Below are 25,046 nucleotides of genomic sequence, written 5' to 3' on the forward strand. Positions count from 1 at the left end.
GGAGGGTGTAACAACACTAACAGGGAGGGATTCAAGTTGCACCACTGGCCCGAAGATGCCAAAATGTCTGCCGCCAGACCCTCATTGAATGTGCCAGAGTGTCTCCACATTTGACCGGCGATGCTAAAGCAGACATGACACAGAGATGTATGGATAACCTGCAACTGCATTTGCAACGATAGTCAACGAAATCACAAAGGTGAGTTTTGTTGATGTTGACTGCCAGCTAATCGATGCTAACATGCTATTTACCGGCAGTGCTAAAGCAGACATGGAACAGAGATGTATGGATAACCTGCAGATGCATTTGCAACTATATTACGTTTCCTTCCACCCAAATTTAATGCGAAAAAAACACTTACCAATCGAAGGATTTAAGTTGCTCCAGTGTCACGAGATGCGAAAGTCCTGATCCGCACATTTTACCGGCGATGCTAACGCAGCTATTCGCCCATGCTATGGCTATGAATAGCGTCAATAGTTATTCGCTCAATAGCTTCAGTTTCTTCTTCAATATTTTCATACTCCAACCATCTGTTTCAATACATGCGTAATCTGTTGAATCGCTTAAGTCGCTGAAATCCGAGTTTGAATCCGAGCTAATGTCACTATATCTTGCTGTGGTATTCGCCATTGTTTGTTTACATTGGCAGCACTGTGTGACGTCACAGGGAAATGGCCAGTGTCTTCGCAGAAAGCCGAAAATAAGGCACTTTAAAGCTTTATTTAGGGATATTCCGAGGCCGGTAAAATTTTGAAAAAAAATACAACAAGCCACTGGGAACTGATTTTTATTGTTTTAACCCTTTTGAAATTGTGATAATGTTCCCCTTTAAAAGCCAAGGAATAAAATAATGTTTTTAAGAGAGATTTAAAAACAGGAAGAGAGGAGGCTTGTCTAACACTCAGAGGTAGGTCGTTCCAGAGCTTGGGAGCAGCGGCTGCGAAAGCTCTGTCACCTCTAAGCTTCAGCCTTGTGTCAGGGACCGTCAGTAGCAGCTGATCGGCTGATCTTAGGGATCGGGTGGGGCAGTAAGGCTGAAGGAGGTCGGAGAGATATGTTGGCGCGAGGTTGTTTAGACATTTAAAAGCAAATAGGAGTTTAAAATTGATTGGATAACGCACAGGGAGCCAGTGAAGGGACGCTAATATAGGGGTGATGTGCTCACGTCTGCGGGTCTGTGTTAGCAGACGAGCAGCAGAGTTCCACATGCAGGGCATTGCAGTAGTCTAAACCATTCCAGATAAAGGCGTGAATTAATTTATGGAGATCATGTCCTGACAGAAGCGGTTTCACTTTCGCTATTTGGCGTAGTTGATAAAAGCTTTTTTGAACGACGCTGCTGATTTATTTTTCGAATTTAAAATGAGCTACGTGATTTTTGTTTTGTTTTCTTAAAGGGGAACATTATCGCAATTTCAAAAGGGTTAAAAACAATAAAAATCAGTTCCCAGTGGCTTGTTGTATTTTTTGAAGTTTTTTTTCAAAATTTTACCGGTCTTGGAATATCCCTAAATAAAGCTTTAAAGTGCCTTATTTTCGGCTCTCTGCGAAGACACTGGCCATTTCCCTGTGACGTCACACAGTGCTGCCAATGTAAACAAACAATGGGAATACCACAGCAAGATATAGTGACATTAGCTCGGATTCAAACTCGGATTTCAGCGACTTAAGCGATTCAACAGATTACGCATGTATTGAAACAGATGGTTGGAGTATGAAAGTATTGAAGAAGAAACTGAAGCTATTGAGCGAATTCATAGTCATAACATGGCCGGATAGCTGCGTTAGCATCGCCGGTAAAATGTGCGGACCAAACGATCAGGACTTTGGCATCTTTTGACACTGGAGCAACTTAAATCCGTCGATTGGTAAATGTTTTTTTCGCATTAAATGTGGGTGGAAGGAAACGTAATATAGTTGCAAATGCATCTACATGTTATCCATACATCTCTGTTCCATGTCTGCTTTAGCACCGCCGGTAAATAGCATGTTAGCATCGATTAGCGTAGCATGTTAGCATCGATTAGCTGGCAGTCAACAGCAACAAAACACACCTTTGTGATTTCGTTGACTATCTTTTGCAAATGCATCTGCAGGTTATCCATTCATCTTTGTGCCATGTCTGCCTTAGCATCGCCGGTAAAATGTGGAGACACTCCGGCACATTCAATGGGGGTCTGGCGGCAGATTTCTTGTCACTTTCGCATCTTCGGGCCAGTGGTGCAACTTGAATCCCTCCCTGTTAGTGTTACACCCTCCGACAACACACCGACAAGGCATGATGTCTCCAAGGTTCCAAAAAATAGTCAAAAAAATGGAAAATAACAGAACTGTGACCCGGTGTTTGTAATGTGTTGAAAATGAAAATGGCGGGTGTGTTACCTCGGCGACGTCACATTCTGACGTCATCGCCTCCAGCGCGATAAACAGAAAGGCGTTTAATTCGCCAAAATTCACCCATTGAGAGTTCGGAAATCGGTTAAAAAAATACATGGTCTTTTTTCTGGACCATCAAGGTATATATTGACGCTTACATAGGTCTGGTGATAATGTTCCCCTTTAAGGTGGGTTTTTAGCCCTTTTTTAAAAGCATCCACTGTGTGGGGCCCTGAGGTAGTCAGGAAGGGTGTTCTTTAGTACATGTAAACATACTGAATATCTCGTTTGACTGAGCAAACCTGGATGTTTTTAAAGCATGTGTTTGTCTTTTTGTGTTCCGCAGACGTGTGTTAAGAAAATCTTCTTCCTAAGCTAAAGAAGTGGAGCTTTAGGATGCAGCAGGAGGAGCCACAGCCCTCTTCCGAGGCCCCTTTGAACACCCGCTTTAAAGAGGAAGAAGAGGAACACAGCATCAGTCAAGGGGGAGATCGTACTGAAGGACTGATGGATTTTCCAGTGATAAGTGTCATTGTGAAGAGTGAAGATGATGAAAGTGAAAGTGAGGAGAGGGGAGGGGGGGAGCCTCCAAGCAGCAGCTCAACACAACACATGACAACAGAAGCTGATGGAGACCACTGTGGAGGATCACAAGCAGACAAGCTCTTAGCTCCACTATCAGATAGTGAGGACACAACCTCACACTCTCCTGACACTGATGATGAAGACTCTAAAGATGATAAGACATGTCACACGGACAACACACATTTGACATGTTCTCACTGTCACAAAACATTTAAATACCATTGTCATCTGAAAAGACACATGATACGACACACTGGAGAAAAACCTTTTTCTTGCTCAACGTGTGGTAAAGGTTTTACACGCAGTCAGAGTTTGAAAGTACACAAGAGAACACACACCGGAGAAAACACTTTTATCTGTTCAATCTGTGGTAAAGGTTTTGTACTTAGTCAAAATTTAAAAGTACACATGAGAACACACACCGGAGAAAAGCCCTTTTCTTGCTCAACCTGCGGTAAAGGTTTTACACAAAGTCAGAGTTTGAAATTACATATGAGAAAACACACCGGAGAAAAAACTTTCTCTTGTTTAATCTGTGGTAAAGGTTTTGTTCTAAGTCACAATTTGAAAGTACACATGACAACGCACACTGGTGAAAAACTCTATGTCTGTTCAATCTGCGGTAAAGGTTTTGCAACAAGCCACAATTTGAAATTACATATGAGAATACACACCGGAGAAAAACCTTTTATCTGTTCAATATGTGATAAAGGTTTTACACACAGTCAGAGTTTGAAAAAACACACAATTTTACACACTGGAGAAACATCTTTTATATGTTTAATCTGTAGTAAAGGTTTTGTACAAAGTCACAATTTGAAAGTACACATGAGAATACACACCGGTGAAAAACCTTTTTCCTGCTCAATCTGTGGTAAAGGTTTTGTACAAAGATCACATATGGAAGAACACAGAAGAATACACACCGGAGAAAAATATTGTATCTGTTCGATTTGTAGTAAAGGTTTTGCACAGAGTTACAATTTGAAAGTACACATGAGAACACACACAGGAGAGAAAGTGTTGGGTTGCAGTGTGTGTGGTGAAAGATTCTCTTATAAGTACCAGTGTGAGAAACACAAGTGTGCTGGTGAGAACAGCAGCAGCCAATAAATCTGCAGGATTGGAAATGAACTGTCAAGACTTTAATTTGGACCTTCTAACATCAGCACATATAACATGTGTGACATAGTTTGTGCAACAATCTTTGTAATAGGCCTCTACATTTATAGATTAGATATTTTACTTTGGTGATTTTTTCAGTCAAGTACATGCATTAATATGCAACATTGTGTACTTTTATTAAACTTTGAACAGAACAATTGAACTGAAAAGGTGAGACTAAACAGTACACAAAATATTTTACATACAATGAACTTTTTATGTTTATATATATATATATGTATATATATATATATACATTCACAAAACAATTTTAGACTTATTCATAATGTTTTTTATAGGTGTATGAAATATTGAAGTGGTACATATTTCTATTTCTATAATTGTTAATGATCCTTTAGATCAGGGGTCGGGAACCTTTTTGGCTGAGAGAGCCGAGAGGCCAAATATTTTGAAATGTATTTTCGTAAGAGCCATATATATATTTTTTTAACACTGAACACATATAAACGCCTGCATTTTTAAGTAAGACCAACATTTATAATATGTCTCTTATTTTTTGTAAAAACATTGTAATTCTGAAGCTAACTGTGGAGGGGGCGTGGCCTGCGGGCCTGCAGCGAAGCGGGTTGTTGCCAGGACCGGCCTCGAAATCAGCGACAGATGCGTAGATGGCCCACCTGGGCCTTGTTATCTAATCACCTGTGGCTGTGTTGTAAGCAGCAGCCAGGAGAAGAGACGGGGTTGGTGCTGGAGCCGGAGCGCGAGAAAGGACGAAAGAGAAAAAGACAATTGCTGGAAAGCAACTGAGAGACTTATTGAAAAAAACAAAACAATATTGTAACCTTAAAACAGGCTCTCGTGTCAATGCTTGGTGGACTGAAGAACCCCCAGGAGGGCAAGCCCCACCCTAACCAATAATAAATAACTTATTACCATTAACGCAACTTCTTGAACAGGTGCGGTATAAAAAAAAGGATGGATGGACTAAAAATGCTTGAGAATGTTTTATATTTTGAAAATTATTTTCAACACTGTGATTACAAGTGGAATTATTCATTACTTATCGTGTCAAGCAATGTCAGCTCAGATTTACCAGAGAGCCGGATGTAGTCACCAAAAGAGCCACATCTGGCTCGCGAGCCATAGGTTCCCTACCCCTGCCTCAGATCATGGGCGTCAAACTCTGGCCCGCGGGCCAAATCTGGCCCGCCGTGTAATTTCATTTGGCCCTTGAGGCAATATCAATTTAGCATTAGAGCTGGCCCGCCGGTATTATAACACCGCATTCACTGCTAATACTCATACTTGCCAAACTTCCCGATTTTCCCAGACTCCCAAATTTCAGTGCCCCTCCCGAAAACCTCACGGGGCAACCATTCTACCGAATTTCACCCGATTTCCACCCGGACGACAATATTGGGGTTCGCGCCTTAACGACACTGCCTTTAGCATCCTCTACAACCTGTCGTCACGTCCGCTTTTCCTACATAGAAATAGCGTGCCAACCCAGTTACATAATATATGCGTTTTTTTCACACACAAGTGAATGCAAAGCATACTTGTTCAACAGCCATACAGGTCACACTGAGGGTGGCCGTATAAACAACTTTAACACTGTTACAAATAAGTGCCACACTGTGAACCCACACCAAACAAGAATAACAAACACATTCCGGAAGAACATCCGCACTGTAACACCACATAAACACAACAGAACAAATACCCAGACCCCCTTGCAGCCCTAACTCTTCCGGGACACTACAATAGTGAAGTGAAGTGATGTGACTTATATTTATATAGCGCTTTTCTCAAATGACTCAAAGCGCTTTACATAGTGACACCCAATATCTAAGTTACATTTAAACCAGTGTGGGTGGCACTGGGAGCAGGTGGGTAAAGTGTCTTGCCCAAGAACACAACGGCAGTAACTAGGATGGCACAAGCGGGAATCGAACCTGCAACCCTCAAGTTGCTGGCATGGTCACTCTACCAACTGAGCTATACCCCCCCCCCCCCAAGCAATAATTAATGTTTTATTCATGCACTTTCTCTTGCCACTTCAATACTTGAATGTTTGATTATTTTATTATTATTTTATTTGCAAATTTATTATTGGCCTGTGGATTTTTTTATTTTTTATATTTACCTGAAAATAGAAAAGAGGCATTCAATTTTTTATATTATTTTATTGGATATGCAATTGATATTTTTTAATTATTATTATTATTTTTTTTTCAAACTCGATTTTGCATGTCGACAGAGGAAAGGGTCGACAGAGGGAAAGGTCGACAGAGGGAAGGGTCGACAGAGGGAAGGGTCGACAGAGGGAAGGGTCGACAGAGGGAAAGGTCGACAGAGGGAAGGGTCGACAGAGGGAAGGGTCGACAGAGGAAAGGGTCGACAGAGGGAAGGGTCGACAGAGGGAAGGGTCGTCAGAGGGAAGGGTCGTCAGAGGGAAGGGTCGACAGAGGGAAGGGTCGACAGAGGGAAGGGTCGACAGAGGGAAAGGTCGACAGAGGGAAGGATCGACAGAGGGAAGGGTCGACAGAGGGAAGGGTCGACAGAGGGAAGGGTCGACAGAGGGAAAGGTCGACAGAGGGGAGGGTCGACAGAGGGGAGGGTCGTCAGAGGGGAGGGTCGACAGAGGGGAGGGTCGTCAGAGGGAAGGGTCGACAGAGGGGAGGGTCGACAGAGGGGAGGGTCGACAGAGGGGAGGGTCGTCAGAGGGGAGGGTCGACAGAGGGGAGGGTCGTCAGAGGGAAGGGTCGACAGAGGGAAGGGTCGACAGAGGGAAGGGTCGTCAGAGGGAAGGGTCGACAGAGGGAAGGGTCGACAGAGGGAAGGGTCGACAGAGGGAAGGGTCGACAGAGGGAAAGGTCGACAGAGGGGAGGGTCGACAGAGGGGAGGGTCGACAGAGGGGAGGGTCGTCAGAGGGGAGGGTCGACAGAGGGGAGGGTCGTCAGAGGGAAAGGTCGACAGAGGGAAGGGTCGACAGAGGGAAGGGTCGACAGAGGGAAGGGTCGTCAGAGGGAAGGGTCGACAGAGGGAAGGGTCGACAGAGGGAAGGGTCGACAGAGGGAAGGGTCGGCAGAGGGAAGGGTCGGCAGAGGGAAGGGTCGACAGAGGGAAACAACAGGCTTTGACGACAGGAAAGAGAGGACGGCAGGATTCGGCAGGTTCTGGCCGGAACGGGGAAGAATCTGCGGCTTGGCCGAGAGCGACCGGGTAGACGCACGCAGGCTGGGAAGGAACCCCCCGACCACGCAGTAGACCCCGCAGGCTACCGGAACAAACCCCAAGACGTCCACAACAGGCAGGGGCAGAGGAAACTCTGCCGCCCAAGTAAGTGCCGTGCATTGTGGATCTGTGGGGACACCCAACTGCCTTTGGCTGTGGGCTTGCGGGCTCCTGCGTCGTACTCTGGCTATGTGGTTCTGTGGACAGGGGGGCGATTTGGACCCAGAGACCTGCGAAGACCCCCGGAGAGACCAGGAGGCGGAGCGGGACGGGTACGGCCACGTGGGTCCCGCGAGTGACCGAGACTGGCGAGGACAGTGGGCGTGCTCTAACACTTGGACGTGGAACTACAGCAAAGGCAGGGGAAACCCTGCCCTGTGTGTAAGTGTGACGTCAGCCCGGATAGCGTCTCCGTAGTTGTAGATTTTATCTCCGTGGCCTGCCTCCCTTTTTGATTTTCGTGCAGGAGGCCGCCGTGGAAGGGGGCGGAGCCAAGATACCCACACTCGCCCATCATATTTGTACCATCTGGTATTTTAGTATCAACAACGTGACTGTTTTTTTTATTGTATTTTAATAAATTGTGAACCGGTTAATCATCCTTTTTTATTTCGGACACCTTCTCTCACTTCATTGGGTTCTTAATATTTATATTGACAATTTTTATTGGTTTTAAGCAACATCTGTTTTAGATTTTAATATTTTTACCACTCGAGACCGTTACATTTCCTTACATCAGGGGTCGGGAACCTTTATGTCTGAGAGAGCCATGAAAGCCAAGTATTTTTAAAAGTATTTCCATGAAAGCCAAGTATTTTTAAAAGTATTTCCGTGAGAGCCATACAATATTTTTTAACACTGAATACAACTAAATGCAAGCATTTTTAAGTAAGACCAACATTTTACGAGTAAATTAAGCCTCTTATCTAGGGATGGTATAGCTCAGTTGGTAGAATGGCCGAGCCAGCAACTTGAGGGTTCCAGGTTCGATCCCCGCTTCCGCCAACCTAGTCACTGTCGTTGTGTCTTTGGGCAAGACACTTTACCTCCCAATGCCACCCACACTGGTTTAAATGTATCTTAGATATTGGGTTTCACTATGTTAAGCGCCTGTGATGAGGTGGAGACTTGTCCAGGGTGTATACCGCCTTCCGTCCGATTGTAGCGGAGATAGGCTCCAGCACCCACCGTGACCCCATAGGGAATAAACGGTAGAAAATGGATGGATGGATGGATGGATGGATGGAGATGTACAGCGCTTTGAGTCACTTGAGAAAAGCGCTATATAAATATAATTCACTTCACTAATTCTTTTTAATAACATTGTTGTTCCGAAGCTAACCAATAATAAATAAAATACGTCTTACCATCAATGCGACTTCTTGAACAGGTGTGGTAGAAACAGATGGATGGATGGATTAAAATGCATATATTTTTTTTTAATGTTATTTTTAACACTGTGATTACCAGTGGAATTTATAATTAATTATCCTGTTAAGCAATATCAGCTAAGCTTTATCTGAGAGCCAGATGTTGTCGTCAAAAGAGCCACATGTGGCTCCAGAGCCATAGGTTCCCTACCCCTCCCTTACATCCTCACATTGTTTCTAATGGGAGCCTCCAGCAGCAAGAGCTATGCGGACCGAGAAAACGACAATTTCCCCATTCATTTGAGCGAGGATGAAAGATCCGTGGCTGAGGATATTGATAGCGAAGGACTAGAAAAAATTAAAGTTAAAAAAATAAAAATAAAAAGGCGATTGATTGCATTGGGAGCGATTCAGATGTTTATAGACATATTTACTAGGATCATTCTGGGAAATCCCTTATATTTCTATTGTGTTGCTAGTGTTTTAGTGAGTCAAATAGTACCTGATAGTCGGAGGTGTGTGTCCACTGGTGTGTTGACACCAGTGTCCGAGGGAAGTCACGGCAGCTGCATGGACGGCGCAAGTTTCGCAGATCTCCTGTAAAAGGGCAACTTTTTACCACAATTTTCTCACCGAAACCTGCCGGTTGACAAGTGGTCGGGATCCATGTTCGCTTGACCGCTCTGATCCATAGTAAAGCTTCTCCTCTGGGAATCACCGTGTGTTTGTGTGGTTAAAGGCTAAAGCTTCCCACCTCCATCTTTCTACTTTGACTTCTCCAATATTAATTGAAAAACTTGCAAAAGATTCAGCAACACAGATGTCCAGAATACTGTGGAATTGCACGATGAAAAGAGACGACTTTTAGCCGCTAACGGTGCTGCGCTAATATGTCCCCTCCAACCCGAGACGTCACGCGCCATCATTCCGCGATGTTTTCAACAAGAAACTCCGCGTGAAATTTAAAATTGCAATTTAGTAAACTAAAAAGGCCGTATTGGCATGTGTTGCAATGTTAATATTTCATCATTGATATATAAACTATCAGACTGTGTGGTCGCTAGTAGTGGCTTTCAGTAGGCCTTTAAGTAACAAACACATGCAAATCTTGGTTTAATTTATAACAGGGGTCACCATCACGGTGCCCGCGGGCACCAGGTAGCCCGTAAGGACCAGATGAGTAGCCCGCTGGCGTGTTCTAAAAATAGCTCAAATAGCAGCACTTACCAGTGAGCTACCTTTTATTTTTTAAATTGTATTTATTCACTAGCAAGCTGGTCTCTTTTTGCTCGACATTTTTATTTCTAAGAGAGACAAAACTGAAATAGAATTTTAAAATCCAAGAAAATATTTTAAAGACTTAGTCTTCACTTCCATCCATCCATCCATCCATCTTCTTCCGCTTATCCGAGGTCGGGTCGCGGGGGCAGCAGCCTAAGCAGGGAAGCCCAGACTTCCCTCTCCCCAGCCACTTCGTCTAGCTCTTCCCGGGGGATCCCGAGGCGTTCCCAGGCCAGCCGGGAGACATAGTCTTCCCAACGTGTCCTGGGTCTTCCCCGTGGTCTTCACTTGTTTAAATGTATTTACAAATTTTTTTACTTTGCTTCTTATAACTTTCAGAAAGATAATTTTAGAGAAAAAGTACAACCTTAAAAGTTATTTTAGGATTTTTAAACACATATACCTTTTTACCTTTTAAATCCCTTCCTCTTCTTTCCTGACAATTTAAATCAATGTTTTAGTATATATATTTTTTCATTGTAGAGAAAAATAAATACATTTTTATTTAATTCTTCATTTTAGTTTCTGTTTTTTCGAAGAAGAATATTTGTGAAATATTTCTTCAAACTTATTCTGATTAAAATTAAAAAAAAATATTCTGGCAAATCTAGAAAATCTGTAGAATCAAATTTCAATCTTATTTCAAAGTCTTTTGAATTTATTTTAAATTTTTTGTTCAAAATCTAGAATAAATAATTATTTATCTTTGTTAGAAATATAGCTTGGTCATATTTGTTATATATTCTAACAAAATGCAGATAGGATTTTAACCTATTTAAAACATATCATCAAAATTCTAGAATTAATGTTCCATCCATCCATCCATTTTCTACCCCTTATTCCCTTTTGGGGTCGCGGGGGACGCTGGCGCCTATCTCAGCTACAATCGGGCGGAAGGCAGGGTACACCCTGGACAAGTCGCCACCTCATCGCAGAAAATTAATGTTAATCTGGAAAAAATACTAAAGATGTTCTATAACTTATTGTTTTAATTTTTTTCAAAAAGATTCGAATTAGCTACTTTTTCTCTTCTTTTTTTCGGTTGAATTTTGAATTTTAAAGTGTCGAAATTGAAGATAAACTATGTTTCAAAATTTAATTTTAATTTTTTTCCTGTTTTCTCCTCTTTTAAGCCGTTCAATTGTGTTTTTTTCATCATTTATTCTCTACAAAAAACCTTGCGTAAAAGGAAAAAAAATGTACGACGGAATGACAGATAGAAATACCCATTTTTTTAAATATATATATATATATATATATAGATTTATTTATTAAAGGTAAATTGAGCAAATTGGCTATTACTGGCAATTTATTTAAGTGTGTATCAAACTGGTAGCCCTTCGCATTAATCAGTACCCAAGAAGTAGCTCTTGCTTTCAAAAAGGTTGTTGACCCCTGATCTATAAAATGCCTGAGACACCTGGTGGTAGAAACTGAAACTACACACTCTTCCTGTGGAATTCTGCACTGTTTGAAACCTAAAGCCTTTCTATTTTGCCTTACGGTTTGACTAATAACTTGCAGTTAAACACATAGAGTACAACAATGTCTGCAAGTGAAGATAATACTATGTTCAATCAATCAATCAATGTTTATTAATATAGCCCCAAATCACAAATGTCTCAAAGGACTGTACAAATCATGACGACTACAACATCCTCGGAAGAACCCACAAAAGGGCAAGGAAAACTCACACCCAGTGGGCAGGGAGAATTCACATCCAGTGGGACGCCAGTGACAATGCTGACTATGAGAAACCTTGGAGAGGACCTCAGATGTGGGCAACCCCCCCCCTCTAGGGGACCGAAAGCAATGGATGTCGAGCGGGTCTAACATGATACTGTGAAAGCAATGGATGTCGAGCGGGTCTAACATGATACTGTGAAAGTTCAATCCATAGTGGCACCAACACAGCCGCGAGAGTTCAGTTCAAAGCGGATCCAAGACAGCAGCGAGAGTCCCGTCCACAGGAAACCATCTCAAGCGGAGGCGGATCAGCAGCGTAGAATGTTGAACATTCATACAAAGTTCTATCCCACGCTCGGGATCTTTCTGTGTGGAGTTTGCATGTTCTCCCCGTGACTGCGTGGGTTATAATCCTCCCACTTCCAAAGACATGCACCTGGGGATAGGTTGATTGGCAACACTAAATGGTCCCTAGTGTGTGAATGTGAGTGTGAATGTTGTCTGTTTATCTGTGTTGGCCCTGCGATGAGGTGGCGACTTGTCCAGGGTGTACCCCACCTTCCGCCCGATTGTAGCTGAGATAGGCACCAGACTTGATTGAAAGGCAGGTTAATCTCCGTTGCTCGCATGCGCGTATGATCCCTTGTCTCTTCTACCCGTTCTCACTGTAGCTCCTTTCGATACACGGCAACGCAGGAAAGTTATTTTTTTGTAAAACAGGCGTTTATTGACTTCATCCACGCCAACACGCCGTGAGAACCTACACAATACAGTACAATACAGCAGTGGTTCTCAAATGGAGGTACGCGTACCCCTGGGGTTACGTCTCGTCTCGATTACTGTAATGTATTATTTTCGGGTCTCCCCATGTCTAGCATTAAAAGATTACAGTTGGTACAAAATGCGGCTGCTAGACTTTTGACAAGAACAAGAAAGTTTGATCACATTACGCCTGTACTGGCTCACCTGCACTGGCTTCCTGTGCACTTAAGATGTGACTTTAAGGTTTTACTACTTACGTATAAAATACTACACGGTCTAGCTCCATCCTATCTTGCCGATTGTATTGTACCATATGTCCCGGCAAGAAAACTGCCTTCAAAGGACTCCGGCTTATTTGTGACAATCTGTCACTTTGTTTCTGTTAATGTTCGTGTTTTTGTATTTACTTCCTGTTCAGTGCTCTTACTTTGTTGTATTTCCTGTTTTATTCACGAGCACTGTTGTTTTTCTCTTTTCGTTGATTAGCAGCGGTTCACACCTGCTGTCAATCAAACTACAGCCTATTTATGTTTCACTCGAGCACTCCTCAGTGCTCGAAGATAAATCTATGTTTGGTGAATTTACCATGCAAGACTGCTTTATGTTTATTTGTTTTCTTATGAGTTCTCAATTAAATTCCTCTTACCTTCACTCAACTCTCCTGGATTCTTGCATACTCGGGGACACACAACAGCAGACATGCGAGTTCCTAACATTATTAGTGATTCCTAAAGCCCGAAAAAAGTCTGCGGGCTATAGAGCGTTTTCTGTTCGTGCTCCAGTACTCTGGAATGCCCTCTCGGTAACAGTTTGAGATGCTACCTCAGTAGAAGCATTTAAGTCTCACCTTAAAACTCATTTGTATACTCTAGCCTTTAAATAGACCTCCTTTTTAGACCAGTTGATCTGCCGCTTCTTTTCTTTTTTTCCTCTGTCCCCCTGTGTAGGGGGTCCGGTCCGAATACCATGGATGAAGTACTGGCTGTCCAGAGTCGGGACCCAGGATGGACCGCTCGCCTGTGTATCGGTTGGGGACATCTCTACGATGCTGATCCGACTCCGCTTGGGATGGTTTCCTGTGGACGGGACTCTCGCTGCTGTCTTGGATCCGCTTTGAACTGAACTCTTGCGGCTGTGTTGGAGCCACTATGGATTGAACTTTCACAGTATCATGTTAGACCCGCTCGACATCCATTGCTTTCGGTCCCCTAGAGGGGGGGGTCTGCCCATATTTGAGGTCCTCTCCAAGGTTCTCATAGTCATCATTGTCACTTGCGTCCCACTGGATGTGAATTCTCCCTGCCCACCGGGTGTGAGTTTTCCTTGCCCTTTTGTGGGTTCTTCCGAGGATGTCGTAGTCGTAATGATTTGTACAGTCCTTTGAGACATTTGTGATTTAGGGCTATATAAATAAACATTAATTGATTGATTGATTGATACTTGAATGTAAGCCAAGAGGTATGTGAGATTTTTATTTTTATTTTCTAAAAATAGCAACAATTCAAAAAACCTTTATAAATATATTTTAGAATAATACTCCAACAAAATATGAATTTAAGTTCATAAACTGTGAAAACAAATGCAACAATGCAATATTCAGTGTTGACAGCTAGATTTTTTTGTGGACATGTTCCATAAATATTGATGTTAAAGATTTCTTTTTTTGTGAAGAAATGTTCATGAATCCAGATGGATCTCTATTACAATCCCCAAAGAGGGCACTTTATGTTGATGATTACTTCTATCTGTAGAAATCTTTATTTTTTTATAGTTGAATCACTTGTTTATTTTTCAGCAAAGTTTTTAGTTATTTTTATATCTTTTTTCCAAATATTTCAAGAAAAAACACTACAAATGAGCAATATTTTGCACTGTTATACAATTGAATAAATCAGAAACTTTTACTTCTTTATCTCTTTTTTTCCAACCAAAAATGCTTTGCTCTGATTAGGGGATACTTAAATTAAAAAAATGTTCACCGGGGGTACATCACTGAAAAAAGGTTGAGAACCACTGCAATACAGTACATCAGACTTTGATTTCACGTCAATACACACTCGGAAAGAAATTAAATCACAAAAATACAACACCTCGTTGGCTGCTTCTAACAAAAAGAAGTTCTAATGAGGTTTTACACAAATCATCGAATACACTTAAATCTTTTGAGGAGCTGAAGACAAAGTGATCAAGCACACTCCCCTCTTGCTTGTTCTGCCTTGTTTACTGTCCGTGGGGTCGCAACATTCCAATAATTGTGCCGCTTTGCAACACAATTTGCTCAGGAGATTTTACAATCACACATTTTCTAATAATACTTTATAACTCTGCATCATCCATCCATCCATCCATTTTCTCCCGCTTATTCCCTATTTGGGGTCGCGGGGGGTGCCAGAGCCTATCTCAGCTACAATCGGGCAGTAGGCAGGGTACACCCTGGACAAGTCGCCACCTTATCGCAGGCCCAACACAGATATACAGACAACATTCACACTCACACTCACACACTAGGGCCAATTTAGTGTTGCCAATCAACCTATCCCCAGGTGCATGTCTTTGGAAGTGGGAGGAAGCCGGAGTACCCGGAGGGAACCCACGCATTCACGGGGAGAACATGCAAACTCCACACAGAAAGATCCCAAGCCTGGATTTGAACCCAGGACTGCAGGAACTTTGTATTGTGAGGCAGACGCACTAACCCCTCTGCCACCGTGAAGCCCAGCTCTACATCATTAACTTATTTATACATATTTATTTATTTATGACACATATTCAAAGACATGCACCTGGGGATAGGTTGATTGGCAACACTAAATAGTCCCTAGTGTGTGAATGTTGTCTGTCTATCTGTGTTGGCCCTGCGATGAGGTAGCGACTTGTCCAGGGTGTACGCCGCCTTCCGCCCGATTGTAGCTGAGATAGGCACCAGCGCCCCTCGCAACCCCAAAATAGAATAAGCGGTACAAAATGGATGGATGGATGGATATTTAGAGCATGCAAACTCTCATAAACAGCTACAACAGGGTTAAATAAAGAAATACAGAGTAGAATTCCAGTTCCGTCCACACTCCATATCAATAGGTGGCAGTAATGCGCACTACAAGGTTGCTTGTCAACCGCCATTTAACCAAAGAAGAAGAAGAAGAATTACTCGACACAATCCTGGAAGCCGATCGGCACATTTCCTTCCATCACTAACTGAAAGGTCGATAGCGCGACCTCCTGTAGTGTAGAATGTAGTATGGACCATAGGACAGGACGAAGAAGTCCCGTTAAGAAGCTGTGGAGGCCTAAGATGCTCTACTAGTCTGCTGGAAATCCAAAGAAGACGAAGGAGTAAAAAGCAAAATGGCGCTTGACAGAGAAGGCCTAAACGTGGCCATTATTGTTTCTCTATTTGTATTTAGTGCATACATGTACGCATATATGTGGTGTAGTAGATGAAACATTCTTAGTCATTGTTTGTATCCGGATACATTAGTCTGAGCGCACTTTATCGCATCGTGTGCTAGTTAGCTTAGCGTGTTAGCTTAGCTTGTTAGCTCCAAACAAGAGACGCGGACGTTATCAACACATCGCTAAGTAGAGATCAAATGTGAGTGTAAAGTGTTGTGGTTGTGTGAAAATGTGCGAAAGAACGATAGCAAAGTATGAGGAGGAACTTTGTCCAACAAAAGAGGAGAAGGAGCGACAACAACTACTGGACGCTGTTTTCAAGAAACATGAAGTTGTGTTACACAGAACAGGTTTGTTTACGTCTTACTCTCACATCTTCAATACCTTTATATTTCATTATTAACACTTATTTGTTCAATAGATGGTCAATAGGAAGACTGTTTGTCTTGTGGGGATGATGCAATGCTTTAGACCAGGGGCGCTCACACTTTTTCTGCAGGCGAGCTACTTTTCAATTGACCAAGTCGAGGAGATCTACCTCATTCCTATGTATAATTTATATTTATTTATTTATGAAAGAGAAATTTTTGTTAACAAGTTAATGGTGTTTAATGATAATACAAGCATGTTTAACACACATAGATTCCTTTCTTTCATGAAGACAAGAATATAAGTTGGTGTATTTGATTCTAATGACTTGCCATCCATCCATTTTCTACCGCTTATTCCTTTTCGGGGGCGCTGGCGCCTATCTCAGCTACAATCGGGCGGAAGGCGGGGTACACCCCGGACAAGTCGCCACCTCATCGCAGGGCCAACACAGATAGACAGACAACATTCACACTCACATTCACACACTAGGGCCAATTTAGAGTTGCCAATCAACCTATCCCCAGGTGCATGTCTTTGGAGGTGGGAGGAAGCCAGAGTACCCGGAGGGAACCCACGCATTCACGGGGAGAACATGCAAACTCCACACAGAAAGATCCCGAGCCTGGATTTGAACCCAGGACTGCAGGACCTTCGTATTGTGAGGCAGACGCACTAACTCCTCTGCCACCGTGAAGCCATGTGTACTTGCATTGATTGGAATTAGACAGTGGTGCTGATAACGTCCGCATTTTCAAATGGAGGAAAAAAAAAGTCCTCCTTTCTGTCCAATACCGCATGAAAGTGGTTGGATTTGGCATCTCATTTGTCCAACTTGCATACTCGTTTTTAAACACTTTGTTATGAGAGTAGCATATGTGTGTGGCCCTTTAATGTCTGGCAGCAGGTGAGTGACGTCAGTGAGTGTGTGGGTGGGCAAGCAAGTGAGAAAGCGGGATCGACATAATGGGCACCCCTGCTTTAGATTCTTCATGAAAACGAGCCAGTTTGAGGTTGAAGTGAAGTGAATTATATTTATATAGCGCTTTTCTCTAGTGACTCAAAGCGCTTTACATAGTGAAACCCAATATCTAAGTTACATTTAAACCAGTGTGGGTGGCACTGGGAGCAGGTGGGTAAAGTGTCTTGCCCAAGGACACAACGGCAGTGACTAGGATGGCGGAAGCGGGAATCGAACCTGCAACCCTCAAGTTGCTGGCACGGCCACTCTACCAACCGAGCTATACCGCCCCGTTGATGTTGCTCTCAGTTTGTAACAATGTGTGATTGATTGATTGAAGGAGTTATGAGAAGTTTGCATAGGAAAAGGTACAGTTTCATTCACTGCTGCAAGAAAGCCTGAGCTTGTTTCAGTTTAAAGGCCTACTGAAGTGAGATTTTCTTATTTAAACGGGGATAGCAGGTCCATTCTATGTGTCATACTTGATCATTTCACGATATTGCCATATTTTTGCTGAAAGGATTTAGTAGAGAACATCCACGATAAAGTTCGCAACTTTTGGTCGCTAATAAAAAAGCCTTGCCTTTACCGGAAGTATGTGCACGTGACGTCACCGGTGTGAGGGCTCCTTGTTTATAATGTGAGCCACCAGGAGTAAGAGCAATTCGGACCGAGAAAGCGACAATTTCCCCATTAATTTGAGCGAGGATGAAACATTCTTGGATGAGGATATTAAAAGTGAAGGACTAGAAAATAATAATAAAATAAAATAAAAAGCGACGGCTCCGATTTGTAATTAGACATTTACTAGGATAATTCTGGAAGATCCCTTATCTGCTTATTGTTTTAATAGTGTTTTAGTGAGATTGTAAAGACATACCTCAAAGTCGGATGACTGCGGTGAACACGCCAGTGTCTCAGAGAGAAGCCGAGGAGCCAAGCTCACAGCTACCTTTTTTGACAGCTACTGCAGGAGGACGCATAATCCACTGATGTCTCCGGTAAGATATATAGATATATATATATATATATATATATATATATATATATATATATATATATATATATATATCTTGCAGGAGGACGCATAATCCACTGATGTCTCCGGTAAGATATATATATATATATATATATATATATATATATGTAGGTGTGGGAAAAAATCACAAGACTACTTCATCTCTACAGATCTGTTTCATGAGGGGTTCCCTCAATCATCAGGAGATTTTAATGGAAGCATTCACATACAATGGTTTATATAGAGCACAGAGTGGGTGGGTACAAGCAGGCGTAGGGTGTGGTGATTGGCTCATGTGTTACCTAGGAGGTGTTTCCGTCTATGGCGGCATGTTGAAATGATTTCACTGCGCTTGTTGAGGGATGATAGCTCTGGATGATATATAATAAACAGTTTCTCTTTTAAGCATAGGTTGCATCTTTTATTACCACTGTTGTAAGGTGTGCTGGATGCAAGAATTTGCCATGTTATTGAATATTCAACATTATTGTCTTTGAGGTTCCAAATGTGTTTGCTGAGTTCGGTAGAATTTTGCAAAGTCTGGTTTCTAAAGGAGGCGTTGTGATTATTCCATCTTGTTTTGAACGCTCCTTCGGTTAATCCTACGTACGTGTCGGATGTGTTAATGTCCTTGCGTGTTACCTTTGCTTGGTAAACGACTGATGTCTGTAAGCACCTTCCGTTGAGAGGGCAATCAGGTTTCTTGCGACAGTTACATTCATTATTGGTTTCAGAGTCGTTTAGTCTGGGGGTAGGCAGTCCTTTTGCAATTGCTTTGTTGTGGTTTGAAATTTCAAACCACAACAAAGCAATTGCAAAAGGACTGCCTACCATGGCAAATTCTTGCATCCAGCACACCTTACAACAGTGGTAATAAAAGATGCAACCTATGCTTAAAAGAGAAACTGTTTATTATACATCATCCAGAGCTATCATCCCTCAACAAGCGCAGTGAAATCATTTCAACATGCCGCCATAGACGGAAACACCTCCTAGGTAACACATGAGCCAATCACCACACCCTACGCCTGCTTGTACCCACCCACTCTGTGCTCTATATAAACCATTGTATGTGAATGCTTCCATTAAAATCTCCTGATGATTGAGGGAACCCCTCATGAAACAGATCTGTAGAGATGAAGTAGTCTTGTGATTTTTTCCCACACCTACATATTGCGCTCTACCACGGTATCGAGCACTATTCTCCGGATAATCCAATCAAGACATATATATATATATATATATATATATATATCCATCCATCCATCCATCCATCCATCATCTTCCGCTTATCCGAGGTCGGGTCGCGGGGGCAGCAGCCTAAGCAGGGAAGCCCAGACTTCCCTATCTCCAGCCACTTCGTCTAGCTCTTCCCGGGGGATCCCGAGGCGTTCCCAGGCCAGCCGGGAGACATAGTCTTTCCAACGTGTCCTGGGTCTTCCCCGTGGCCTCCTACCAGCTGGACGTGCCCTAAACACATCCCTAGGGAGGCGTTCGGGTGGCATCCTGACCAGATGCCCGAACCACCTCATCTGGCTCCTCTCGATGTGGAGGAGCAGCGGCTTTACGTTGAGCTCCTCCCGGATGGCAGAGCTTCTCACCCTATCTCTAAGGGAGAGCCCCGCCACCCGGCGGAGGAAACTCATTTCGGCCGCTTGTACCCGTGATCTTATCCTTTCGGTCATGACCCAAAGCTCATGACCATAGGTGAGGATGGGAACGTAGATCGACCGGTAAATTGAGAGCTTTGCCTTCCGGCTCAGCTCCTTCTTCACCACAACGGATCGATACAACGTCCGCATTACTGAAGACGCCGCACCGATCCGCCTGTCGATCTCACGATCCACTCTTCCCCCACTCGTGAACAAGACTCCTAGGTACTTGAACTCCTCCACTTGGGGCAGGGTCTCCTCCCCAACCCGGAGATGGCACTCCACCCTTTTCCGGGCGAGAACCATGGACTCGGACTTGGAGGTGCTGATTCTCATTCCGGTCGCTTCACACTCGGCTGCGAACCGATCCAGTGAGAGCTGAAGATCCCGGCCAGATGAAGCCATCAGGACTACATCATCTGCAAAAAGCAGAGACCTAATCCCGTGGCCACCAAACCGGAACCCCTCAACGCCTTGGCTGCGCCTAGAAATTCTGTCCATAAAAGTTATGAACAGAATCGGTGACAAAGGACAGCCTTGGCGGAGTCCAACCTTCACTGGAAACGTGTCCGACTTACTGCCAGCAATGCGGACCAAGCTCTGGCACTGATCATACAGGGAGCGGACTGCCACAATAAGACATTCCGATACCCCATACTCTCTGAGCACTCCCCACAGGACTTCCCGAGGGACACGGTCGAATGCCTTCTCCAAGTCCACAAAGCACATGTAGACTGGTTGGGCAAACTCCCATGCACCCTCAAGAACCCTGCCGAGAGTATAGAGCTGGTCCACAGTTCCACGACCAGGACGAAAACCACACTGTTCCTCCTGAATCCGAGGTTCGACTATCCGGCGAAGCCTCCTCTCCAGTACACCTGAATAAACCTTACCGGGAAGGCTGAGGAGTGTGATCCCACGATAGTTGGAACACACCCTCCGGTCCCCCTTCTTAAAGAGAGGGACCACCACCCCGGTCTGTATATATATATATATATATATATATATATATATATATATATATATATATATATCACAATATTCCCATCCAAAAACAGGCTGGTTGACGTAGAGAAACATGTTCGCTTGACCGCTCTGTGTTAAAGCTTCACAACAAACAAAGAAACACCGGCTGTGTCTCGGTGCTAAAGACAGCTGCAATACACCGCTTTCCACCAAGAGCATTCTTCTTTATAGTCTCCATTATTAATTGAACAAATTGCAAAAGTTTCAGCAACACAGATGTCCAAATTACTGTGTAATTATGCGATGAAAAGAGACGACTTTTAGCCGTAAGTGGTGCTGAGCTAGTGTGTCCCCTCTTACCAATAACGTCACAAACACGCGTCATCATTCCGTGACATTTTCAACAAGAAACTCCGCGGGAAATTTAAAATTGTAATTTAATAAACTAAAAAGGCCGTATTGGCATGTGTTGCAATGTTAATATTTCATCATTGATATATAAACTATCAGACTGCGTGGTGGCTAGTAGTGGCTTTCAGTAGGCCTTTAAGTATGTTTATAACTCACACAGAAAGTATCAATCAATCAATGTTTATTTTTATAGCCCTACATCACCAGTGTCTCAAAGGGCTGCACAAACCACAACGACATCCTCGGTAGAGCCCATATAAGGGCAGGGAAAACTCACCACATTGGGACGTCGGTGAAAGTGACAATGCTGACTCTGAGAAACCTTGGAGAGGACCGCATATGTGGGCAATCTATAGTGGATCTAACACACCACATGTTGGAGTGGATCTAACCAAGTAGCATTTAAAAAACCAAAATACTGCAAGAATTTTTTTTTTTTTAAAGCAACAGTCTTATTCTATTCCCAGTTACGAGTAGCCACAACCTGTGATGTCTTTTCAAAGCGATTTTGAAGGAAGTAAGGGATTAACACTCCTTTATGACTATTGATAGTGAGTTTTACATTTTGGTGGTATAGCAGGCAAACAAATTAGAACCTTTTTTGGAGTGAAATCTGGGTTGAATGTGATGTGTACAACTACCTCTGGTGTTATAATGGTGAATACATTTTGGAAGTATCTTGACAGGTGAATGGGTATTATAGTGGTATGGTGTATCTTGTACACCAGACCAACTGCAAGAAGCTGTACTCTGTCGGCTACCCAGAGCCTCCCCACATTCAGGAAATAGTTGGCGGTAAGTCAAGGCCAAGATAAACGGTTGAGTAGAAGCCCAATCATTTTGTTTTGGGCTGTCTGGAGTTGGTTTTTCAGGGCTTTTAAGACGTCATGATACCAAACATGAACTCTGTAGTCAAAAAGTGGGGTTAAATGAGTGCTTATGTTAGTTTTAAGTGTATTTCTACCCACTATGGGGCGATCCTACTATGTAAGAACATAATTCGTCGGTTGAGTCTTTGACTACCTTAGTAGTCATTTTTTCATTGGACAGATTGGTCTCTATGAAGCAGCCAAGATAGGTAATCTCATTTTTGTTTTTTGTATTATTGTCACCCACTTTGACTGTGAAGTTATTTACTTGTCTGAGGTCAGGAATTGACCCCAAAGGCTGTGTACTTGCAAGTGTCTGTGTTTCAGTCCCTAAGAAGATGTAAACCTGTAACACAAAACTCATACAGTCACCAAAATGTATTTTATACGGTAATCAAATCTAGTAATTTCACTTGCTGATCCTGACTTATATGCATCAGTAAGTAAACGTGAACAATTATTTTCAATAACCAAAGTGGTCAATTTATTAAATATGTATGTATTTATTTATTATATACATGTATTAAAAGAACATAAAGCTGACTGACTTTCTGTCAGCGTGTCATAGATTATCTCCAATTCCTAAAGAGGAATTGTTGTTAGAGGTACTCCATAAAACACCACATAATAAAACATGTTTTGGTAATAGTTCGTTTTGGCTCAGCCAGCAAAATGACCACAAAAAAGTATTAAGTGATTTTGGACTTAAGATTTTTTATTTCCATAATATCAAAGTTATTGTAATGACTATGTCATTAAAAGAGTATGGTTATGTTTAGAGATAAACTTGAACACCGTGCCGCGCTTGGGAGAGTGGCTGTGCCAGCAACCTGAGGGTTCCTGGTTCGATCCTCAGCTTCTACCAACCTAGTCACGTCCGTTGTGTCCTTTACCATTTGCCATTTAGATAACGTTTAGGGCTTCACGGTGGAAGAGGGGTTAGTGCGTCTGCCTCACAATACGAAGGTCCTGAGTAGTCTTGGGTTCAATCTTGGGCTCGGGATCTTTCTGTGTGGAGTTTGCATGTTCTCCCCGTGAATGCGTGGGTTCCCTCCGGGTACTCCGGCTTCCTCCCACTTCCAAAGACATGCACCTGGGGATAGGTTGATTGGCAACACTAAAAATTGGCCCTAGTGTGTGAATGTGAGTGTGAATGTTGTCTGTCTATCTGTGTTGGCCCTGCAATGAGGTGGTGACTTGTCCAGGGTGTACCCCGCCTTCCACCCGATTGTAGCTGAGATAGGCACCAGCACCCCCCGCAACCCCAAAGGCAATAAGCGGTAGATAATGGATGGATGGATAACGTTTAGGTTTCATTGGCCGTATACAGAATAAAATATTTACACACTTTACATTGGTGAGTGTAAAGTTAAGAATTCCTCAATCACTTATAAAACTTTTCAAATTGCCCTCCATCCAATTTCCAAGTCTATTTTTGTACTCACTGTACCACTTATGAATTGATTTTAGGACAAAAGGAAGTATTTCACATGTTTTTATTGGTTGTTAAGCTACACACTTTTAACACAACACACAAAAGAACACGATGTCATTGTGTTAACAGTGTCAGTCCAAAACTATTTCTATTCTCTCTTAATCGTAATTACTTATTTACCCAACAGACGTCCAGCAGCCCCCCCACATTAAAGAGGAAGAGGCGGAACGTCGGATCACTCGGGAGGGAGAGTGTCTTCTCGGGCAGGAGGAGGCTGATCTCAGCAAGTTTCCACTGACTGTTGTCTCTGTGAAGACTGAAGAGCATGAAGACAAACCACCTGAGTCCTCACAGCTTCATCACAGTCCAAGTAAGCACAACATCCACGTATCATTTTATTCTCAGGGCATTCAATCCATCACAACTGGACTCTTCACTTTGTCTTAGAAGACCTTTGTCCTCTCATCCAAGTTGGCTTCATCAGTTTTTGATTGATTCATTGAAGCTTTTATTGGTAGATTGCACAGTTTATTTAGTACATATTCCGTACAATTAACCTCTAAATGGTAACACCCGAATAAGTTCTTCAACTTGTTTAAGTCGGGGTCCACGTTAATCAATTCATGGTACAAATATATACTATCAGCATAATACAGTCATCACACAAGTTAATCATCATGGTATATACATTAAATTATTTACATTACTTACAATCCGGGGGGTGGGATGAGGAGCTTTGGTTGATATCAGTACTTCAGTCATCAACAATTGCATCAACAGAGAAATGTGGACATTGAAACAGTGTAGGTCTTATTTAGTAGGATATGTACAGCCAGCAGAGAACATAGTGAGTTCAGATAGCATAAGAACAAGTATATACATTAGAAGTACATTTGAGTTGTTTATAATCCGGGGAGATGGGATGTGAATGGCGGAGGGTATTAGTAAAGTGTTGAAGTTGCCTGGAGGTGTTGTTTTAGAGCGGTTTTGAAGGAGGATAGAGATGCACTTACTTTTACACCTGTTGGGAGTGCATTCCACATTGATGTGGCATAGAAAGAGAATGAGTTAAGACCTTTGTTAGATCGGAATCTGGGTTTAACGTGGTTTGTGGCGCTCCCCCTGGTGTTGTGGTTATGGCGGTCATTTAGTAGTTTGACATGTACTCCGGGATCAGGGAGGTGTAGCGGATTTTATAGACTAGGCTCAGTGCAAGTTGTTTGACTCTGTCCTCCACCCTGAGCCAGCCCACTTTGGAGAAGTGGGTTGGAGTGAGGTGTGATCTGGGGTGGATGTCTAGAAGTAACCGGACTAGCTTGTTCTGGGATGTTTGGAGTGTATATTTGAGGGTTTTGGAGGTGCTGGGGTACCAGGATGTGCAAGCGTAATCGAAAAAGGGTTGAATGAGAGTTCCCGCTAGTACAGTGGTTCTTAACCTTGTTGGGGGTACCGAACCCCGCCAGTTTCATATGTGCATCCACCGAACCCTTCTTTAGTGGAAAAATAAAATGTTTTTTCTTAATTTAATGATGTTACTATATTAAA

The 25,046-nt window shown here is 42.8% G+C and overlaps 2 protein-coding genes across 9 annotated transcripts in view; both read left to right on the top strand.

Annotated features, from left to right (window-relative positions):
• Nucleotides 1–4,095, top strand: part of LOC133545542 (gastrula zinc finger protein XlCGF28.1-like) — a 37,912-nt gene extending 33,817 nt beyond the window's left edge. For both annotated transcript variants that reach the window (XM_061891246.1, XM_061891245.1), the window contains exon 2: nucleotides 2,727–4,095. In XM_061891246.1, coding sequence (XP_061747230.1) covers nucleotides 2,777–4,078 — 1,302 coding nt within the window. In that variant the 5' untranslated portion in view covers nucleotides 2,727–2,776 and the 3' untranslated portion in view covers nucleotides 4,079–4,095. The remainder of the gene's footprint in view (nucleotides 1–2,726) is intronic.
• Nucleotides 1–25,046, top strand: part of LOC133545526 (gastrula zinc finger protein XlCGF57.1-like) — a 403,569-nt gene that overhangs the window by 14,682 nt on the left and 363,841 nt on the right. For 5 of the 7 annotated variants that reach the window (XM_061891175.1, XM_061891181.1, XM_061891183.1 and 2 more), the window contains exon 2: nucleotides 23,689–23,871. The exons of 1 other annotated variant lie outside the window; for it this stretch is intronic. In XM_061891175.1, the coding sequence (XP_061747159.1) occupies nucleotides 23,689–23,871 (183 nt within the window). Of the gene's footprint in view, nucleotides 1–15,511; nucleotides 16,171–23,688; nucleotides 23,872–25,046 lie in introns of those variants that run through there. One more of the 7 variants, XM_061891176.1, reaches the window with a different exon arrangement.

This window comes from Nerophis ophidion, linkage group LG28, assembly GCF_033978795.1.
Source record: "Nerophis ophidion isolate RoL-2023_Sa linkage group LG28, RoL_Noph_v1.0, whole genome shotgun sequence".
Classification (NCBI taxonomy): Eukaryota; Metazoa; Chordata; class Actinopteri; order Syngnathiformes; family Syngnathidae; genus Nerophis; species Nerophis ophidion.